Raw genomic sequence first — 19112 nt, 5'->3', positions numbered from 1 at the left:
CTATGTTTAAGTGCAAATTCCATTTTAGAGGGATTTAGCACTCAGCCCTTCTAACTGGCTATTAGGGGTTTTTTAGTTCTTAGAGTAACTGGTTGATGGAGATGTTGCAGTAGATGAATCTATCTCAGTATATTTTCTGCTAGGACAGCAAAAACATTATATGCTGATTACACTTCACACGATGGAGTCGCAACAGAGAAGAAGGAGAAGACAGGGTGAGGGAGCTGGGGTTGCTCAGCCTGGAGAAGAGGAGGTTCTGGGGAGACCTAATAGCAGCCTTCCAGTACCTGAAGGGGGCCTCCAAGAAGGATGGAGAGAGACTGTTTTAAAAGGCCTGTGGTGATAGGACAAGGGGCAATGACTCAAACTGGAAAAGTAGATTTAGATTGGATATTTACGAGCAGGTTCTTTACTATGAGAGTGGTGGAACACTGGAACAGGTTACCCAGGCAGGTGGCTGGGGCCCCATTCCTGGAGATATTCAAAGTGAGGCTTGACAGGGCTCTGGGCAGCCTGATCTAGTTGAGGATGCCCCTGCTGACTGCAGAATGGTTGGACTAGATGACCTTTGGAGGTCACTTCTGACCCAGACCATTCTATGATTCTATGAAGAGGGCTTCAGGAGTAGCAAACACCAAAAAGTGACAGCAAGGAGATGAAATTGTTAGTTGTGTCAGCCACCCTGTAATACACACTGAGAAAAGGACTGAAAAGGGACAACACTGGATGGAGCACCTCTGGTAGCCTCATTTCTGAGCTCTCTGCAAGAAGTATGACCTCATATTTAATGAAAACCAAAAATGTCATATATTTGAGGAATATTTGGCAGCTAAACTCCAGCCATGTTTTTGTGCCTAGGATGAGCAATGAAAACATCATCGATTTAAATAGCAAGGTACATTCTAAAAAGCAGGAATATACATTTGATACCGAAACCTTTAGGTAAGATTTCCCTTCTCTGACTTCTTACTGTCCCACATCAAGGGGACATAGTAGACAAGTGTCCACAGATATGGACAATTTCACATTTAGAAAAGTGCTGGCACTTTTATTTCCCTTGTATTATGAAATGAAGCACTACTTGGGGACCAGCAATCATGAAATGCCATTGCTTTTTTGTGTTTTCTTTCCCCAAGAAATTTAATAGGAGTTGTTGTTGAGATCTGACTTAAACCAGCTGTTAAATCACAGTAATCCTGATATTTTAAGAGGTGCAAAAGATAAACCCATGAAGAAGTGCAAGCTGTTTATCCTTTTTGTGTAAGCACTCTACCTTTCCTGCCTAGGTGACATCCATGCCTGGAACCTGACCTAATAAACATCCATATCTCTAAAGCCTGATTTGCTGCAGGAGTGTGACCTAATGCTTCTGTGGGAACTGTAGAATTAACCCTCGGGTCAAGAGTGTGATAAACTGTTCTTTCACCTGCTCCAGCACTGAAGCACATCATTCCACAAATGGACCTGGACTTCTGGAAGTCCCTGAGTGCCTTAAATCTGAGAGAGTTTTCTTCACTGCTTAAAGTAATGTGAGGGTTTGGGGGTTCCTTCTTATCCCACAGCAACCAAAATCAACTGTCCTTAGGCAGTAAACATAAAGAAGACAAGCCACTTTCACCATAAGACAGGCTTGCCAAGATCAATCCCAATTGTCAAAATTGCTGCCCAGTTACATGGGGAATGAGTGAACTCTGCCTTCAGTGTATTTTACAGGAGGGCTGCCCATATAGGGCAGTTGTCCCAGGCTATAAACACAGCTCTTTTAGCAGCCAAGCTGATCCCATGGTGTTCCTCACCAACACCAAGCCTGTAGGCAGCTGTGGAGCCTTTTTGTTAGGAACTGAAATGATTAACCAAATTGTAATTGCAGATCACTGTTTGGTTAGACTTCAATGCCTATGGATCAATGAGATAGCTAATTAGGTATCTTGAGTTTAAGATATGTTTAAAAAGTGATACCCATTGCTATTACATTTACATGTCTCAGAGGAGATATATTTGAATTTCTGTAATGAGTTTCTCAGCATGTTTGCTTTAAAGTATTTCCCACACTCAGCTGTTGTACAGTGTGTTTACAGGAGGGTCCCATAAAGATACTTTTAATTACTTTGACTATGAAAATATTAAGTTTAAAGTCAAAACCTACAGGCATTTTGGAGCTACTTTGTGTGTAGAGGTACAAAGACTTATGTCTGTAAGCAGTGCTGGAAGAGGAGTTTAGAAGTAAACTGTATGCTTTCATTTTCTAATCAGGGAATAGAATAGAACAGAATGAATCAGGTTGGAAGAGACCTTCAAGATCATCACGTCCAACCTATCATCCAACGCCACCTAATCAACTAAACCATGCAACCAAGCACCCTGTCAAGTCTCCTCCTGAACACCTCCAGTGATGGCAATTCCACCACCTCCCCGGGCAGCGCATTCCAATGGGCAGTCACTCTCTTTGTGTAGAACTTCTTCCTAACATCCAACCTAAACCTCCCCTGGTGCAGCTTGAGACTGTGTCCTCTTGTTCTGGGGCTGGTTGCCTTGGACTTCGTAGATTCACTAAATGAAGGACTCTTCAGATTTTTCTTCTAACAGTTGTGGCTTAATAACCAACTCCTGCCTAAACTCACCTTCTTCTGAGCATAGGAGGTCTGAAGGAGACCTTTGCTCTTCCTGCAAACACCAATAAACTTACAGAAGTACCTGGAGCTCTGTTTGGTCAGACTGCATTGCCCTTGAAGATCTTTCAATCCTCCTGCGTCAGGAGAAGCGTGGCCAGCAGGTTGAGGGAGGTGATTCTCCCCATCTACTCAGCTCTGGTGAGACCCCACCTGGAGTACTGTGTCCAGTTCTGGAGCCCCTATTACAAGAGGGATGTGGAGGTGCTGGAAGGTGTCCAGAGAAGGGCCACGAGGATGATCAGAGGGCTGGAGCACCTCTCCTATGAGGACAGACTGAGGGAGTTGGGGCTGTTCAGTCTGGAGAAGAGAAGGCTCCAAGGTGACCTAATTGTGGCCTTCCAGTATCTGAAGGGGGACTACAGGAAGGCTGGAGAGGGACTTCTCAGGATCTCAGGTAGTGATAGGACTAGGGGGAATGGAATGAAGCTGGAGGTGAGGAGATTCAGGCTAGATGTGAGGAGGAGGTTCTTCACCATGAGAGTGGTGAAACCCTGGAATGGGTTGTCCAGGGAGGTGGTCGAGGCCCCATCCCTGGAGGTGTTTAAGCTCAGGCTGGATGAGGCTGCGGCCAGCCTGATGTAGTGTGGGGTGTCCCTGCCCATGGCAGGGGGCTTGGAACTGGATGATCCTTGTGGTCCCTTCCAACCCTGACTGATACTATGATACTTTTACTATTAAGGAACAAGTTACAGAAACAATACCACAGCAGTGACTCATTTATTCTTCAGGCCATATTGATTTCTTCAGCTATTTTTTTTTTCCTTTCAATAATGCATTGCATGTTTAAGCCTTACCAAATATTGTAAGAATTTTTGTTGGGCTGTTTGTCTTTAGCACAGCTGCCATTTTACAGATTAAACTCTGCTTTTATGCAAATCCCTCCTTGTATTTTATGGAGAGCAGAATAATTAAATGAATCTAATTATTTTTTTCCTAGAATAAATCAGGATATACAGAGATGATGAAAGATCTAATAAAGATATCTCCTCCATTAGGGACTAGTTCTGCATTCTCTACTATGAATAGCATTTACAAAAATCATGCTATTCCCACTCTAGTCAATGGGACTGCTCACAAGGGGAAAGTGTGCATTGTTTGACCTCATCCTTGCTCATTAATGTCTATAAAAACTCCATTAGACTACTCAAGGAAAAAAAAAAACACATAGAAAGAGAACACTGATGATTTTACTAATATTGTACACAAACTAATAAACCCTCTGGCAATGCTAGAGCCCTCTGGATCACAATCTCAGTCTTGTTTCGTTAAATGTTATTATCTCTAACTGCAGTGCCAAACCCAGAGCAGTGGAAATTTGTTTTTTTGCAAGTAATTAATGGTATAAAGATAGCATTTTTCCTCCTGCTGGATAAATCACCTATGAACACACTGTGATTTTTACTATATATTAAAAATAGGGAGGAAAATGCCACAGATAAATTATTTCAGTTCGCCACACCCACAGTTATATTACCTTAGTCCCTTGCTGTCATTTATTTTCCTGATGAACCTAGAAGAACCTGATGATGAATCTTTATGCCACTGTTTATGAGTTCCTGACCGGATGAATAGGTGAGAAACTGCACTAGTTGGCTTTACCCTTAAGAATCCTATCAAGAATTTTTCCTCTTCCCTTTTGATTTACTTTATTTCTTAGCCAATGGAATGGAATGGAATGGAATGGAATGGAATGGAATGGAATGGAATGGAATGGAATGGAATAATATAGACTAGACTAGACTAGACTAGAATAGAATAGACCAGACCAGGTTGGAAGAGACTTTCAAGATCATTGCATCCAACCCATCATCCAATACCATCTAATCAACTAAACCATGGCACCAAGCACCCCATCAAATCTCTTCCTAAACACCTCCAGTGATGGTGACTCCACCACCTCCCCAAGCAACCCATTCCAATGGGCAATCACTCTCTCTATGAAGAATTTCTTCCTAACATCCAGTCTAAACCTCCCCTGGTGCAGCTTGAGAATGTGTCCTCTTGCTCTGGTGCACAGGTCTCAATGGATATTTTGTCTTTACTTTCATCTCCTTGCTCTTTCCAGTTCTTCAACACTTCCTATTTTACCTCACCCTTCAGTCAAGATACTGGTCTGCACTACAGGATTCTCCCCGCTTCTCCAAGTTCTCATCTTCAATGCTTCTATCAAGCTCACTCCACTGATTCCCAGCAATAGATTCCCAGCTTCTTTACAGACAGGACATGTGTTGTTGGTTAAGGGAAATCAAGAGTTAATTGGCATAACCATATAGAAAAGTCCTCCAGAGGCTAGAGAGTCCCAGGGGGATGAGCAGCTTGTCCCAGGATATTGTAATCTGTTATTCTATTCCGTTTTCTTGTAGCTCTCTATTTAAGGGCGTGTACAGCCCATTTTCTCTTCTGTCTCAGGACATGTGTGCTGTTATCTTTATGGTCTGTGGGGGAGAGGCTTTCTCCTGGGCTGGGCTGGCAGTGAATTTCCAGCTATGTCACTTGGCCTGTTAAAGCCTCTAGAAGACCTGAGTATGGCGGGGGGAGGCAGTTTGGCTGCTCTTGTACATCTGCTTGTAATCTCCCAAAGCAGTAATGGTTACAGGAGAGGTCACAAATCAATGTTTGAGCAGTGGAGCAAGAACCCAGATCTTCCTGTAGACACAGTGAAAGTCACATGTCCTAGCAAAAGAACCACCCAAACTAGAAGCCCAGGGGACAGAAACACACCATGGACACTCAAGTAATGAGACATTTAGCCTGATGCAGCAACTGCTCTCAGACAGTACTTGAGTGGAGCAGGGGTGGTGGCTGTTTTGTACTGAAGGATACTGGTGCAGCAGCTCATTCTGAGGACTGTACTGTAAGCAGCCTCCTATACAAATATTTAATGTCCCAGTCTAAATTACATCTAAAAAATGCTGCAGAACCTGACTAATCAGATTAATGGGCCTAGGAAAATCTGTCAAGAAGGAAGTAAAAGGAAGAGAAACTATAAAAGTAAAGCAAAATCTGATATTGGTGGCAGTTACTACAAAATCAGTCACATCTAAAGAACATTGATTAGTGGTTTATCTGGAAACTATGTAATGTAAACACTGAATTGAAGGGTTCAATATTATTCAGCCTTTATACAATATATTGAAACTAAGCTGCATTTTCCACCAAATGAGGCATAAAATCAACCAAAGAATGTTCACGCCCCAGCAGACTTGTAACTCCGCTGCCTAAAGTACAGGCAGTTTGCTTTAATATATTTTTGTTAATTTTCCAATCAGCATCTGGTATTCATTAAGGACATCCAAATGTGGTCTCTTTCCAAAGCCACTTCATTTTCTTGGTTCTTCCTGTTAATGGGGTGTGCTGGTCCGAGTCTTACCCTTTAATGAATCTAACACACACATTTTATTAATATGGCTTTTTCCATTAGCAAAAATTATCTAGGCCTGTGCCTGTTTTGCACTTGGTAACATCATGTCCTTCAATAGGTCAGTTGCTGTATAGCTGATGGACCATCTCTACTGATAAGGTTTGGAACTGAAAGACTTGTGAAGAGGAAGTTGTTCTAACAAGGAAGTTGTTCTAACACAGATGCAGGATAGAGATGGGGAAAAGCAATTACAGTCCCATGTGATGGGATGTGCCAGGTTGCCTGATGTTAATTGAATAGTAAGTCATCCCCTTTCTGTACCCTTTGCCTCTCAGCAGTCCATCCCTGATAATCTAACAACTGCATTAGGTAAATTTTCTTCTCACAGGCAGAGTATGAAACCATGTCTATACAAATGTGGGGCCTGAGCATACCACTTGACTTCCTTGGGGAACACACCACTTGACTTTCTTCCCCCATGTGCATAATGAGGATGGGGAGTGGTTATGAATCCTGCAGAGGAGTGGGGACTGCTCAAAGATGAATCCAGGCCATTTTGAGGCTCACGACTTTTTTTCTTCCTTTCCCAGTAATGCTTTTGGCCCTCACCTCTGATGTTCTTGCAAGGATTTCTGCCTACATGGCTAGTGCTTGAGTTTGGGATAGCTAGGAACAGTTAGAGATCATTCCATTGAATCAAGCAAAGAAATATTTCATCCAGCCATGTAATTCCTTAGGAGGCTATCAAGACATTCCTGTTACAAAGCCTTCAGAGAGCTGTAGAATGCCTGAATATAGTATGAGGGGTGGAGAAGACAAAGGATTCAATGGTCAGATGCTTGTACTCTTTAACTATAAATCAGAATCTCTCATTTGATAACAATTTGCATAACTTCAAGTGTTCGTTTCCCACAGACATTGGCAATAACAAGATAAAAGGCACAGTGCCTTTTGCAGCTTTGTATTCCTACCACACTGCCACCAATATATCCCAAGGCAAAATAAGGTCAAAATGCCATGGAAACTTAAGGTGCAGCTCTGAGGTAGCTATGGGGGGACTACTCCCTTTGCTAACCAGGACAGTTTGTAGCAGCTTGATGTTTGTGTCAAGTTTATCTTCCAGATGCATCAGGCCTGAACTCTAACACAAAATATTAACAATGTCCCAGCGTGCTCTCATCGTGGCCAGTGCAGCAGGGGAGCACATGCTCTTCTGGGAGAAAACTCTTCCACCTACCTTTGCACTCAGCCTGGATTTGAATAACACCCCCCCTTAAAAAGTTACAAGTGATACAAGATTCACCCGTGTATTGGTGAACCTCTCAACATTTTTATACTAAAAATATCAGTTAAAACTCAGTCTTGTGACACATATATTCTGCAGAGCAACACATCCAGCTTTTAGAAAGGACCCTGCCAGAGACAAACAAACCAAGCTGAATTTTTGTGTCCATTAGAACAAAAAGCTCAGTGCTTGTTTAAGAGTTCTGTTCACACCTTTGTTTCCTGAATGGAAGAACAACACACAATCCAACCCATGGCACCATTCCTTAGTGCCCTCCTCCTTGACATTTGCATCCTGTTAAATGCAGTATCACTCTGGTGAGATCCCACATTGAGTACTGTGTCCAGTTCTGGAGCTCCTATTACAGGAAAGATATGGATGGCCAGAGAATGCCATGAGGATGATTGGAAGGCTGGAGCACCTTGCCTGTGAGGACAGGCTGAGAGAGTTGGGGTTGTTCAGTTTGGAGAAGAGAAGGCTCTGAGAGAGTTGGGGTTATTCAGTTTGGAGAAGAGAAGGCTCTGAGAAGACCTTATTGTGACCTTCCAGTATCTGAAAGGCACCTACAAGAAAGCTGGTGAGGGACTTTTTAGGGTGTCAGGCAGTGATAGGACTAGGGGGAATGGAGCAAAACTAGAAATGGGTAGGTTCAGATTGGATGTTAGGAAAAAGTTCTTCACCATGGGGGTGGTGAGACACTGGACCAGCTTGCCCAGGAAGGTGGTGAAGGCCCCATTCCTGGAGGTTTTTAAGGCCAGGCTGGATGTGGCTCTGAGAAGCCTGATGTAGTGTGAGGTGTCCCTGCCCATGGAGGCGGGTGGGAACTGGATGATCTTTCCAACCCTGATCGTTCTGTGATTCTGTAGTCTTGTTAAACCCACAACTGTGGCAGTTCCATATGCTTAAGGCCTGTAGCACCTTTTTCACAGACCTTCTCATGTCAAGCACAGGATATTTAGTTTTATTTTCTGTGCATTATTTATAAAGCAGAAAAATGAGTAACTGTATTTTTCCTGACCTACACCACTTCATCCTAGATTTAGGCTAATTCTTCTTTAGTTGTCTTTTTTTTAGAGGAATATAAAAAAGTATTATCTCAAACTAATTAAAAAAAATTTAAACCCCATTGTTCTTTATAAGGGATGAGCTGGCAGTCATTACAAAGACAATTTATGACAGGTAAGTGCTGTCATATGAAAGCACCCTTGTGTCTGAGGTGTTGAGGTTTTTTTTGGGGGGAGGGGAGCACGGGTGTTGGGGTTATTACCACATCTGTTTTATTATCACTTCCCCCTTGGGGTTTGCCACATGTGTAGTGGAAAAGTACACCCTAGTTCCACAGCATGCAACCCATCGTTTCCTTGGAAATGGCAAGTACCAAGAAATATTAGGGTAAGGCGAGCTAAGCGATAACAGCTTCATTGATGTTTCTGTGCATGCAGCGACAGATCTTAGTCATAATCCTTCTCTAATTACTTTTGAAAGGTCCATTTTTGTGGGAACACAACATCTGTTATGGCATGCATACATCACATCCTCCATGTTTCTGGTCTCCTGAATTTCAAGCTCTCTACCTGCAATTTCACAGAATCATAGAATCAATAAGGTTGGAAAAGACTAACCTGTCACCCAAGACCTCATGACTACTAAACCATGGCACCGAGTGCCACGTCCAATCCCCTCTTGAACACCTCCAGGGACAGTGACTCCACCACCTCCCTGGGCAGCCCATTCCAATGGCTAACAACTCTTTCTGTGAAGAACTTTCTCCTCACCTCAAGCCTAAACTTCCCCTGGTGCAGCTTGAGACTGTGTCCTCTTGTTCTGCTGCTGGTTGCCTGGGAGGAGACCAACCCCCTCCTCCCTTCAGGTAGCTGTAGACAGCAATAAGGTCTCCCTTAAGCCTCCTCTTCTCATATAATGCATAAATTGCAAATCATCTGATATTAGGATATCTTTTGTGAGTTTGATTGTATTGCTTTCACTCACCATAACTACAGAACTGCTGGAGTTCTGTACCCCAGAAACAAAAGCCTGGCTGCTTCTTACATGTCAATTTTGATTTTTTTTTTAAATTTATTTTTATTTTACAAGTAATAATGCTTGAAATGTAATTTCAAACATCTCATGTGGGTAGCATAAATGTGTGTGGGGTATTTTTCCTTTTAAAATAACTTATGGGTTGTGTAAATAAAGAACTTTAAGGAATCACCTGTGATAAATACCTGAAATAAAACTAAGGTGAGCTGGGGCTGCTTAGCCTGGAGAGAAGGAGACTCAGGGGTGACCTTATTGCTCTCTACAACTACCTTAAGAGAGGTTGTAGACAGGCAGAGGTTGGTCTCTTCTCCCAGGCAAACAGCACCAGAACAAGAGGACACAGTCTCAAGCTGCGCCAGGAGATGTTTAGGCTGGAGGTTAGGAGGAAGTTGTACACAGAGAGAGTGATTGCCCATTGGAATGGGCTGCCTGAGGAGGTGGTGGAGTCACCATCACTGGAGGTGTTCAGGAGGAGACTTGACAGGGTGCTTGGTTGCATGGGTTAGTTGATTAGGTGGTGTTGGATGATAGGTTGGACGTGATGATCTTGAAGGTGTCTTCCAACATAGTTTGGTTTGGTCTATTCTATTCTATTCTATTCTATTCTATTCTATTCTATTCTATTCTATTCTATTCTATTCTATTCTATTCTATTCTATTCTATAACTAATGACATACCAAGCAGGGAAAGAAATGCAGCTATTCCTATTAAAGTTATGCAAAAGTCCAAGCTGGTGCCATGGCAGGTAACAAGTCCTCCTATGGTTGTTGACTTATATGTAAATGGCACCCATACATACAGTAGAATTAAACCAAACACACAGGAACAAAGAACACCTTCAAAGTACAACTGGCAGTTCTGTTATGATAGAAAAAAAAAATTAAAAGAGGAAATTCTGGCAAAAGTTTATCCATTTCTAAATTCCTGCCTGCTTCTTGAAACACTCTGATGTCCTCCAGAGTTTATGAATTATAACCACCTGCAAACTAGTAATTACATTGCAGGTAAACTCATTGTTTTTCAGTAGTCTTCTAGAAAAGTCATTGAATCAGAAACTGAAAGTGAATAGTACCATCAATGTGCTGTTCAAATGCAGCCATACTCGGTGACAAGGTTTTCACTCCTCCGTGGATTGGACTTGGTGATAGTCAAGTGGGCAGAAAGTCAAAAAGTATGAAGAGAGGATGAAATGTAGGTAAACTATCAGGGTAGCAGACATAAGAGGAAAGCCTTGCAGGCATAAAAGATAGTTTAAATTTTGACCAGCATTACAGGCCAGTGTTTTCTGAAACTGTCCCTTTTCATCATGGAGTCTCTCACTGCCTCAAGATCAAATCAGTGTCCCCATTCCTGCTTATTCCTGGTCCCTGTCTCCTAGCTGTACAAGAACAGCGTTGCAAACAAAGCACAGAATCAGGGAGCAGAAGTTCTTGATTCTCAGCTCATCAGATGTATCCCTCACACAATTTTCTTCAGGACAATGAGTGAATGAAATGTGGCCAAAAAGTTCTAGGTTGACTAAAAGCTCAGAAAATTGGAAGAAAATCAGGTGGCATAAGGAGTGGACTGGGGCAGTCTTATTAGGGCAGACAGACTGAAAACCAAGTCATTGTCATTCAGAAACAGAATTAGATCTTTTAAAGATCTGCCAAGTAGACCACTTGTAAATTTCTCACCACATGAGGGTTACAGTTAACAAATTGCAGGACAGACACATTTTCAAGCAAAACAACACAATTAATTGTTCATACTTTCCATTGCCTTTAGAAAACTTCTGTAGAGAGTTTACCATTTCACAGCATCACGAAGGCAAACACTGGAGTAACTGTTAATGAAGTTACTTGGAGTAACAAGTTAATGAAGCTATCAAATAGGAAACCCCAAAAGCTCTAAGAAGGCAATATGATAAAATTCAGTATATGCCATGAGGAAACAAAGAACAGAACAGTAAGTAAAAGTAAAGAAGCAGAGAACAGCTATGCCTGCTCTTCATTTGGATTACAACATTGCCCCTTGGGACAGCATTCCTGTTTTACAGTGGACTGCACAAAACCAGTTATTTTAGGTTGCAGCTCCACAAATAACATTGCTTGAATAAGCCAGTAAGTCGGGTTGCACAGTTTTATTGTTGCTGATAAACATGTGTGCATGAAACCCTCTCCAGAAAGAGGAGCTGGAATCCTCATCAGCACAGTATCTACACTGTGTGACGAGAAAAAATGTTAACCTATGAGCATCCGTTTCTTGATCCTCTATAAAGCATGGCTTGATGATTACTGCAGCAGTGTCAAAAGATGGGAAGATCTTGTACCCTCAAGGCTCAAAGAACAACTAGGAGAAATATTTGAGTAAAATCAAGAGAAGAACAAGTGAGCAAGAAGCCAGTGCACCCTGGTGAAAAGTATTTCATGTGGAATGGTTAGTCAAAGAGGATACCTCTGGAAAGCAAAGCACCCTTGGTTATTCTATAAATCCCAAAACACAACAAACTAATTTAGATACGGTGTGAGGTTTGCCACCAGGGAAAGAAAAACTTCACAATTCATGGAGGTGTCTGGGAGTTTTTAGGCAGAAAATAATGGGTCTGGAGAACCTTAAATGCTGCAGCAACTGTAGCACAGGGTCCTACCCACCATTTCCACCTGGTAACAAGATAGCTCAGAAACAAATTGGTGCCCCTAATGCATCAATACTCTTGAAAACAGTCTGATAACAACAGAAAAAGTTGCCCATCTTGTTTAAGCCCTGGAAATGAAAGGGTTCAACATCTCAAAAAAGGCTAACCTTAGGACAAGACTTTCTTCCTTAAGCACAGGTCTGACCAAAACAATTAATTTCAAAGCTATCTATGGGCAGCAGCAAGGTTGTGGTTCCTTCCTGTGGATTAGGAGTCACAAATCCAGCTCTTTCTTTGGACTCCTGCCGAAGACTGCTTCTGGTGTGAGTGGTTGGCTAGTCATCCGCATGGATAACCAAAACCAACTGTATGCCAATATGAGCCAGAGCATTCCCTTTATGTGCCATGACTACAAACTGTCAAAATAATACTTTCCTGATGAGCTATAAACACTTGGGATTGATCTTGAATAGATCTGGAAAGAACTCAGAAGTCTTGCTTACTGGCTAAAGCAGGGATGGTTTTCTCGGGAAGAATGCAGATGTGAGCGGTACAATAAAACTGGAGTTAAATGGATGATTTACAGGTTCCTCAGAATGGTAAAACAGCCCTCCTGTAATGATATCTAATATCAAACCTCAAGACTGTTACACATGCATTTTGCAAGGCAGAATAGCAAAAGTGACAGAGCTGGGCACTGTGTAAAAGGCTTTGCATAACAGCTCTCTAAATCATCACTGCTCAATCTTCAGTCAATTTTGCCACATAGCATGTGGGTTTTTTCCAAAGTGCTGTGTCCCACAAGCAGAACACACAGCTCATGATTTGCTGCCTCTGGAAACTGAGCTCCCCCCAAACCTGATATAGCCATGAGTAGGAAACCATTTAGTTATTCTCTGGGGTGAAGAATGGAAAGAAAAAGGCATGTGTTGCAGTGCTGATCCACCCTTTAATTCGGGGAGTGGAGTCAGACAATTCCTCTGCCTCACTTCATATGGAAAACTGAATTTGCCTTTGGACTACTATTGTAAAGCAAGGGACACTCCCACAGCATCTGAAACAAAGGCCAACCGTGTTGGAGGAAAGGCATTCCCTGATTTCCACAGACACTGGGTGAGGCTCGAACTTCATACACTTTTGGAGTGAGCTAACTGAATAAACACAGCAAACTGTATCTGCCATTATTAAGGATTACTACTTAGAAGCAAGCTGTGTATCAGACACTGTTAATGCCACTAGAACTTTGTAGCAATGTAGAAATTCTGTCCCAATATTAAAAAATTACCAGAACTCTGTGCTTCTCAGTGAAAACAATCAAAACCTTTTGAACAATAATGAACATGAAGCCTTTTTATTTGATAGAATTTATATAGAGACATCTGCCTTCTACTTGCTTGTCTAATTGACATGACGGCATTCCCTGTTTCTTAGATCCATTTTAACAAGTAGAAATAAAAGACTTCAGAATATCTGGGCTACTGGGGCTGAAAGCAGCTTCTGAACTGAAGTAAATATGTGTCTCTTTAGTGAAATGAATAGACCCTGCTAGCCTGCACCAGCTGTGAGCCAGTTCCTTTCGGGCTGTTCTCTGAAAATAACAGAATTAATTCCCACACTAAATACAAATGTCATTGTCCTCGGCTGCTGCTGTTGGGATGAGACTAGCATACACTGTCTTTGAATTTAAAACTCTTTGACCATTGTACTATCTGCATTTCTGGCAGACACAATCTGCATTTTCTTCCCAGCAAAATTACTATCTTTCTACGCTTTGCCAATTTCCTCTCTTAGAGGTGTTTGTTTGGTTGTTTTTTTTTTGGGGGGGTGGGTATGTGTAATTTTCCCCCTCCTTTCCTTGGCTGTCAGGTTAGGGCATGCAAATCTGGCAGCAGGAGGAGGGTTTAGCTGCTGTCCGTCGAAGCTGACGCTTTCCCCCACGGGCCAGCCCGGGGGATTCCGCAAGCAGGGTGACCGGCGGAGGCGGTGGCATTCCTCGCGTTCTCCGAAGAACCGAGGCACCCTGGCCGGGGCTGTGCCCATGCTCGGAGATCCCTGCGACAACAAAAGTCTCCAGCATCGCACTCGCTCCGAAGTGCTGCCTCTGTGCCATCCACGCGGTTCCCCTCCCAGGATGGGGTAAGGAACAGGTGAAGTTTTTGGTGCTTCGCTGAAAACCAGCCCGTGCCATTGAATGAGGGCAGGAGCACAGCCACACCGCTACACGAGGAAGCCCACCCGGCTTCCACACGCCTCCAGCACAAAGAGTTCACGTCTCTTCCACAGCAAAACCATCCCAAGTTGTGGCAGAAGGAGGTGAGCTGTGCTGTGAGCTCCCTGCCTGCCAGCCCCCGGCTTGGTCGCCGCCAGCAGTTGTCCTCCCGCGACACCGGCTCCGCCGGGAACGTCCAAGGCTGAAGCCCCCGCGGCCCCGTAACCCCGCGGTGCTGCCCCCGCTGTCCCGAAGGGAGCCTACCCGTGCCAGCCCCCTACTCACCTGTCTCCCCATCATCATCATCTTCCTCCTCCTCTCCCTCCTCCTCCTCCCCCTCCAGATCCAGCAGCACATCTTGGTTCTCCGCATTCATCCTCCCGAAGTTGCAACCCCCTGCACCCGTTCTCCCGCCGCCGCCGGGGAGGCAAGCCCGCCCCGAGCCTTCCCTGCCCTGGAGGCGGAGCGGCAGCGGGCGGCTGGGCGGAGGCGGCGGGGGGCGGGCGGGGCAGAGGGGTTGCCACCACCTTCCCCGCAGTGAGGTGGCCCTTGTCCTGACATGCTGCCGGCTCGGCTGTACCCCACCACCGTCCTGCTGCTCTCGGCCTTACACATCTCGTACGGGAGACCTCGAGAAAGGTGATCCCTAGGTGGGATTCAAGACAGGCAGCAGTGAATCTCCTTAGTCCTTCCAGCGCTATCTTCTCTAACGTGCAGCTGGCTCCAGCCGTCGGACTGATCTTCGGGCAGAGAGGGGCTGGTACCATTATCAGAGTGGTGCTCGGCGAGCAGGTACATTTACATGCTTCTTTAGTAGTGTCCTGAACGACTGAAAGGGGGAAGTTGGAAAACATTTCACTGATCACTCTGCATTTTGGTCCTTCCTATTTTTTTTTTTTTTCCAGTTGCCACATCACATAATTCATTTGCGTGATCATATCATAAGCTGATTAAATGCTATCTTAAAACTAACTAGGGAACAATTTTTCTTGACAGGAAGTGGAGAGTTTACCAAGATTTCTCTGGTTTCATCCACATGTTCATCTTTTGAAAACTGGGTCAGGAGTGAAACCCATGGATCTCCTTAAAATACGTTAAATTATGCACCCAAGCATTGAAGAACTCGCTGTTGCTAAGTACTTCTGAAAATGTGGAGCCCACGTGTATAAAAACCTGAAAGCATTAACTATCGGCAGAGTTCTCTGGAGAAGGTAGCAGAAGTTGGAGGGGAAAGGCTCAAGGACTGAATTAAACAGCCCATCTCTAATTCAGCTCAGTTGACTCAGAGGTGAGAGGCTGTCCTCATCGCTCCCTTTGTCTTCAGATACAAACTAGGAGAATTCTGCAACAGAGGCAACGAAGAATTGTGATAATGCAGAAATGCTGAGGGGGCAGAAGTACTCATAAAAAGAGATCTGAAGGCTCTGCATGTATTGGTTCCAGGGGGAAAGCAGAGGGTTCCTAAAACTCAAAGGAGGAGTGCCCAGAGAGGAGCTGAACCGAGCTTGAATAATGGGAAAACGTGGAAATAAGGCTGGAAAAAAATGGATCTACAAAATGGGGTAGTTGTGCATAGGGAAAGGAGAAGATAGGGAAAGGCAAAGATAAGAAGATAAGAGCAAGATAACCTTTAAAAATTACCATTATTTTTCTGCACAAAGCAATAAATAACCTATAAACAATCTCTTTTCAATCTCTGGTCTATTGCTGGTACCCAAATGGCCCACAGGACCCAGAATGTCTAAAGCATACAAACAAGAATCTGAACCAAAAGCCATTTGTCAGATAAGCTTATCACTTTTTAATATGGTTATCTGCTGTCAAGCAGCTGTGTGTTAGGGTCACAGCAGGGCCCATCAGTACAGTGAGTCTTAAGTGCAAGTCCTCTCTAGCAAAAATTAATTGAGAAATTTAATTGGAAACTTTTGAAACAACTGCTTAGCAAAGACCCCCTCACCCTGATCGTTTGAGTAGGGAAATGGTCTGTATGAACATAAGTGAGTTAATCAGAGTAGGAAATACCTCTCTTGACCATAGTGATGCCAGCCCAAGTGTAAGCAAATGAGCATTACCTGCATCATCTGCCACGGAGCATTTTTCTCACTCTGTTAGATAAAGAAGGACTCACACAGCTGACTCAGAGGAGGCCAGCACAGCTGGGGGATACCCAGTAGGAAGTAATGATGAATAGTTAGAGATGTGGGGGTTTGGTTCCCAAGTTAGGAATCTAGTGTGCTGCCCTGTGACACAGATAGTCTGCCTCTGAACATCTCAGAGTCTGCCTTACTGTCACAACCACTTTCAGGCTGGTGAGGTTACAAGGACAGAGCAAATTACCCTGCTTTTTGCCAACGGTGTTTACCCCAGACTGACTCAGCTGCAGACAATGCACAGTTTAAATGTGTCCAGCAAACAGTTGCAGTGACATCTTTATATACCTGTACTGTGTGATATTCAGCTGCCCTCATGCCTTGTGAGTCCTCCCCAAAATGTGGTCCCATTGGTGAGAACTTACTTTGTAAATGACAGGAGGAGAGCAGTGATTGTTACAGATGAGGTAGAGCTTGGCTCAGGACTGTGGCATGAGATCTGTGGAGTCTCAGATACACACCAGGGACATCACTGTTACCTAGGTTACATACTTCCCATTTTTACATTTCACCAATGAAAATGTAATCAAAAAGCTGCAAAGTGAAAAGAAATGTGTACAAAAGAGGAGCAGGCTGTACACAAAATGTGAGGCTTTTAACTTGATCCTACTGAAAATACAGGTAGAGGGTCTACCTCTTCAGTTCTGCTCTCACTGTAGGATTTCTCCCAGCGATTGCAGAACATGAAGATTTTGTGGGCTTCATTCAATACCTGAATGTTGAATTTCATAGACTACTTCAGAGCTGTCTGAAAAGGCAGTGGGAGTACTGTGTCTACAATTCCCATTAAAATACTTGGGAAAAAAAAAAAAGCACAGCTATTTGTTTTCTAACTTTATACCTGATGCAAATATTTCCATGTGTACTTTCGGTAAAGCAGCAAAACTTCAGAAGCTCTTTTGCTTTTTGTTTTTTTTTTGGTTGGGTCTTTTTTTTTTTGTTACTCCTGAAAAACAGAGATTTAAAAAAAAAAAAGAGAGAGAGAAAAAAGAAAGGAAGAGAAAAATGCAACAGCACCACCATGCTGCCATCTCTTTGTCAGACAGATAATAAAAGATCCATTCAAAGAGCTGCAGTTGTGTAACCTGCAGCTGGCAACTAGAATTTGTCAAGAATCAGCTCAAATGAAAAAGTTAGGCTCAACCAAATTATTTCCTTCCCCCCTCCAAGTTCAAACATGGCTGTTTTCAATTTTATTGAAGAAGAAGTAAAAATGTTTTAACATTCCTGGTAGTGAGAAACAAGAGCAGAAGTCCATGGAGCCAGCGGAAAAATTAGTTCCACGAGCAAGCGTTTCATAGCAACCGTAATAACATAGATCAAGAAGAGACTAAAAGAGATTGTTTAGTCCAGTAGTGACAAAACTTTGGCACAGTCACCAAGTCCCTAACAGACGTGGATCTGGGCTGGCACCAAGGTTTCTGAGTCACAGGGCTTTTGGCAGGAAATCCGGTGCTGAGCATCAGAAGTACGCTGTTGATAGCTGTCTGACCCAGCCCCCAGTAGTAAGAGAGGTTTGAATGTGTCCAGACATTGGTGACAAATATTTGCCAGGCATGTGCTTCAAAATCTTCAGTGGAGCCTATGAGGTCCCCAGGTAAGCTCTTGACAGAGTTTCACTTCTGTCAATACACAGCCAAAATAATTTTGTACCAACTGAAGATATTTTTTCTTGTTTTTCTGCTGGCATCTGTGAGTACAGCTGGTACAGTCCTCTTAATAATAATGTGTTACACATGGAAAACTGTCACCTCTGAAATTTTCCTCATCCAGACTGCACAGATCCAGGTGTTTCAGCCTTTCAGCATGTATCACTGTCTGCACTTTCCTGTCTGCTGAGACATTAGTGTACAAAACTCAGTGTGAGACTCTGGAAGGAGAAGGTGATGTTATGTGGTCAATGAAAAACTGGACATGAGCCAACAACTTGCACTGGCAGCCCAGGCCACCTCTATCCTGGGCTGCATCAAAAGAAGCATAGCCAGCAGGTCAAGAAAGGTGATTCTGCCCCTCTACTCAGTTCTGGTAAGGTCTTACCTGGAGTACAGCTCCAGAGTCCTCAGCACAGAAAAGGCAACCTCCTGAAGCGAGTACAGAAGAAGGGGTCACGAAAATGTTGAGAGCTGGAACACCCCTCCTATGAGGACAGGCTGAGAAAGTTGATGTTTTCCATCCTTGGGATGAGAATGGAGACCTTATTACAGCCTTTTAGTACTTAAAGGGGATTATAAGAAAGATGGGGACAGTCTTTTTAGCAGGAACTGTTGTGACAGGACAAGGGACAATGATTTTGAACTAAAAGAGGGTAGATTTACAGTAGATACACTGATTTTTTTACAATCAGTGTAGTGAAACACTGGAACAGGTTGCCCAAAGATGCCTCATCTAAGATGTCTTAGATGCCTCATCTCTGGAAGGATTCAAGGTCAGTTTGGACAGGGCTGTGAGCAACCCAATCCAGTTCAAGATGTCCCTGCTCACTGCAGGGAGGTTGAACCAGATGACCTTTAAAGGTCCCTTCCAATCCAAACTGTTCTTAATTCTGTGATTACTTTCCATCTTCAGTACATTAGCTTTATCCAGTCACAGTCCTTTTCTTAATCTCATTCATTTACACTCTCACATCCACATACAAGAACCATTATGTTCCTGTTCAAGTGGTTGGGCCAGGGTCATCTGCATACAACATAGAAGACAAGGCAGCTGTGGAGTTGTCATCCTGGAAGATATTCAAAGTTGCTTGGACACACTTCAGGGCAGATCTAGGTGGCTTTGCT

General features: G+C 43.4%; 1 protein-coding gene across 2 annotated transcripts in view; it reads right to left on the bottom strand.

Moving 5' to 3' along the window:
* The window catches only part of ANO6 (anoctamin 6), an 87720-nt gene extending 73109 nt beyond the window's left edge, over positions 1-14611 (bottom strand). For both annotated transcript variants that reach the window (XM_068170326.1, XM_068170327.1), the window contains exon 1: positions 14471-14611. In XM_068170326.1, the coding sequence (XP_068026427.1) occupies positions 14471-14561 (91 nt within the window). In that variant the 5' untranslated portion in view covers positions 14562-14611. The remainder of the gene's footprint in view (positions 1-14470) is intronic.
* Positions 14612-19112: the final 4501 nt, after the last annotated feature.

The sequence above is a fragment of the Melanerpes formicivorus genome, unplaced genomic scaffold, assembly GCF_026170545.1.
Source record: "Melanerpes formicivorus ecotype bairdi unplaced genomic scaffold, bMelFor1.0.p_v2 SCAF_3, whole genome shotgun sequence".
Classification (NCBI taxonomy): Eukaryota; Metazoa; Chordata; class Aves; order Piciformes; family Picidae; genus Melanerpes; species Melanerpes formicivorus.
This window is presented reverse-complemented; position numbering and strand designations above follow the sequence as displayed.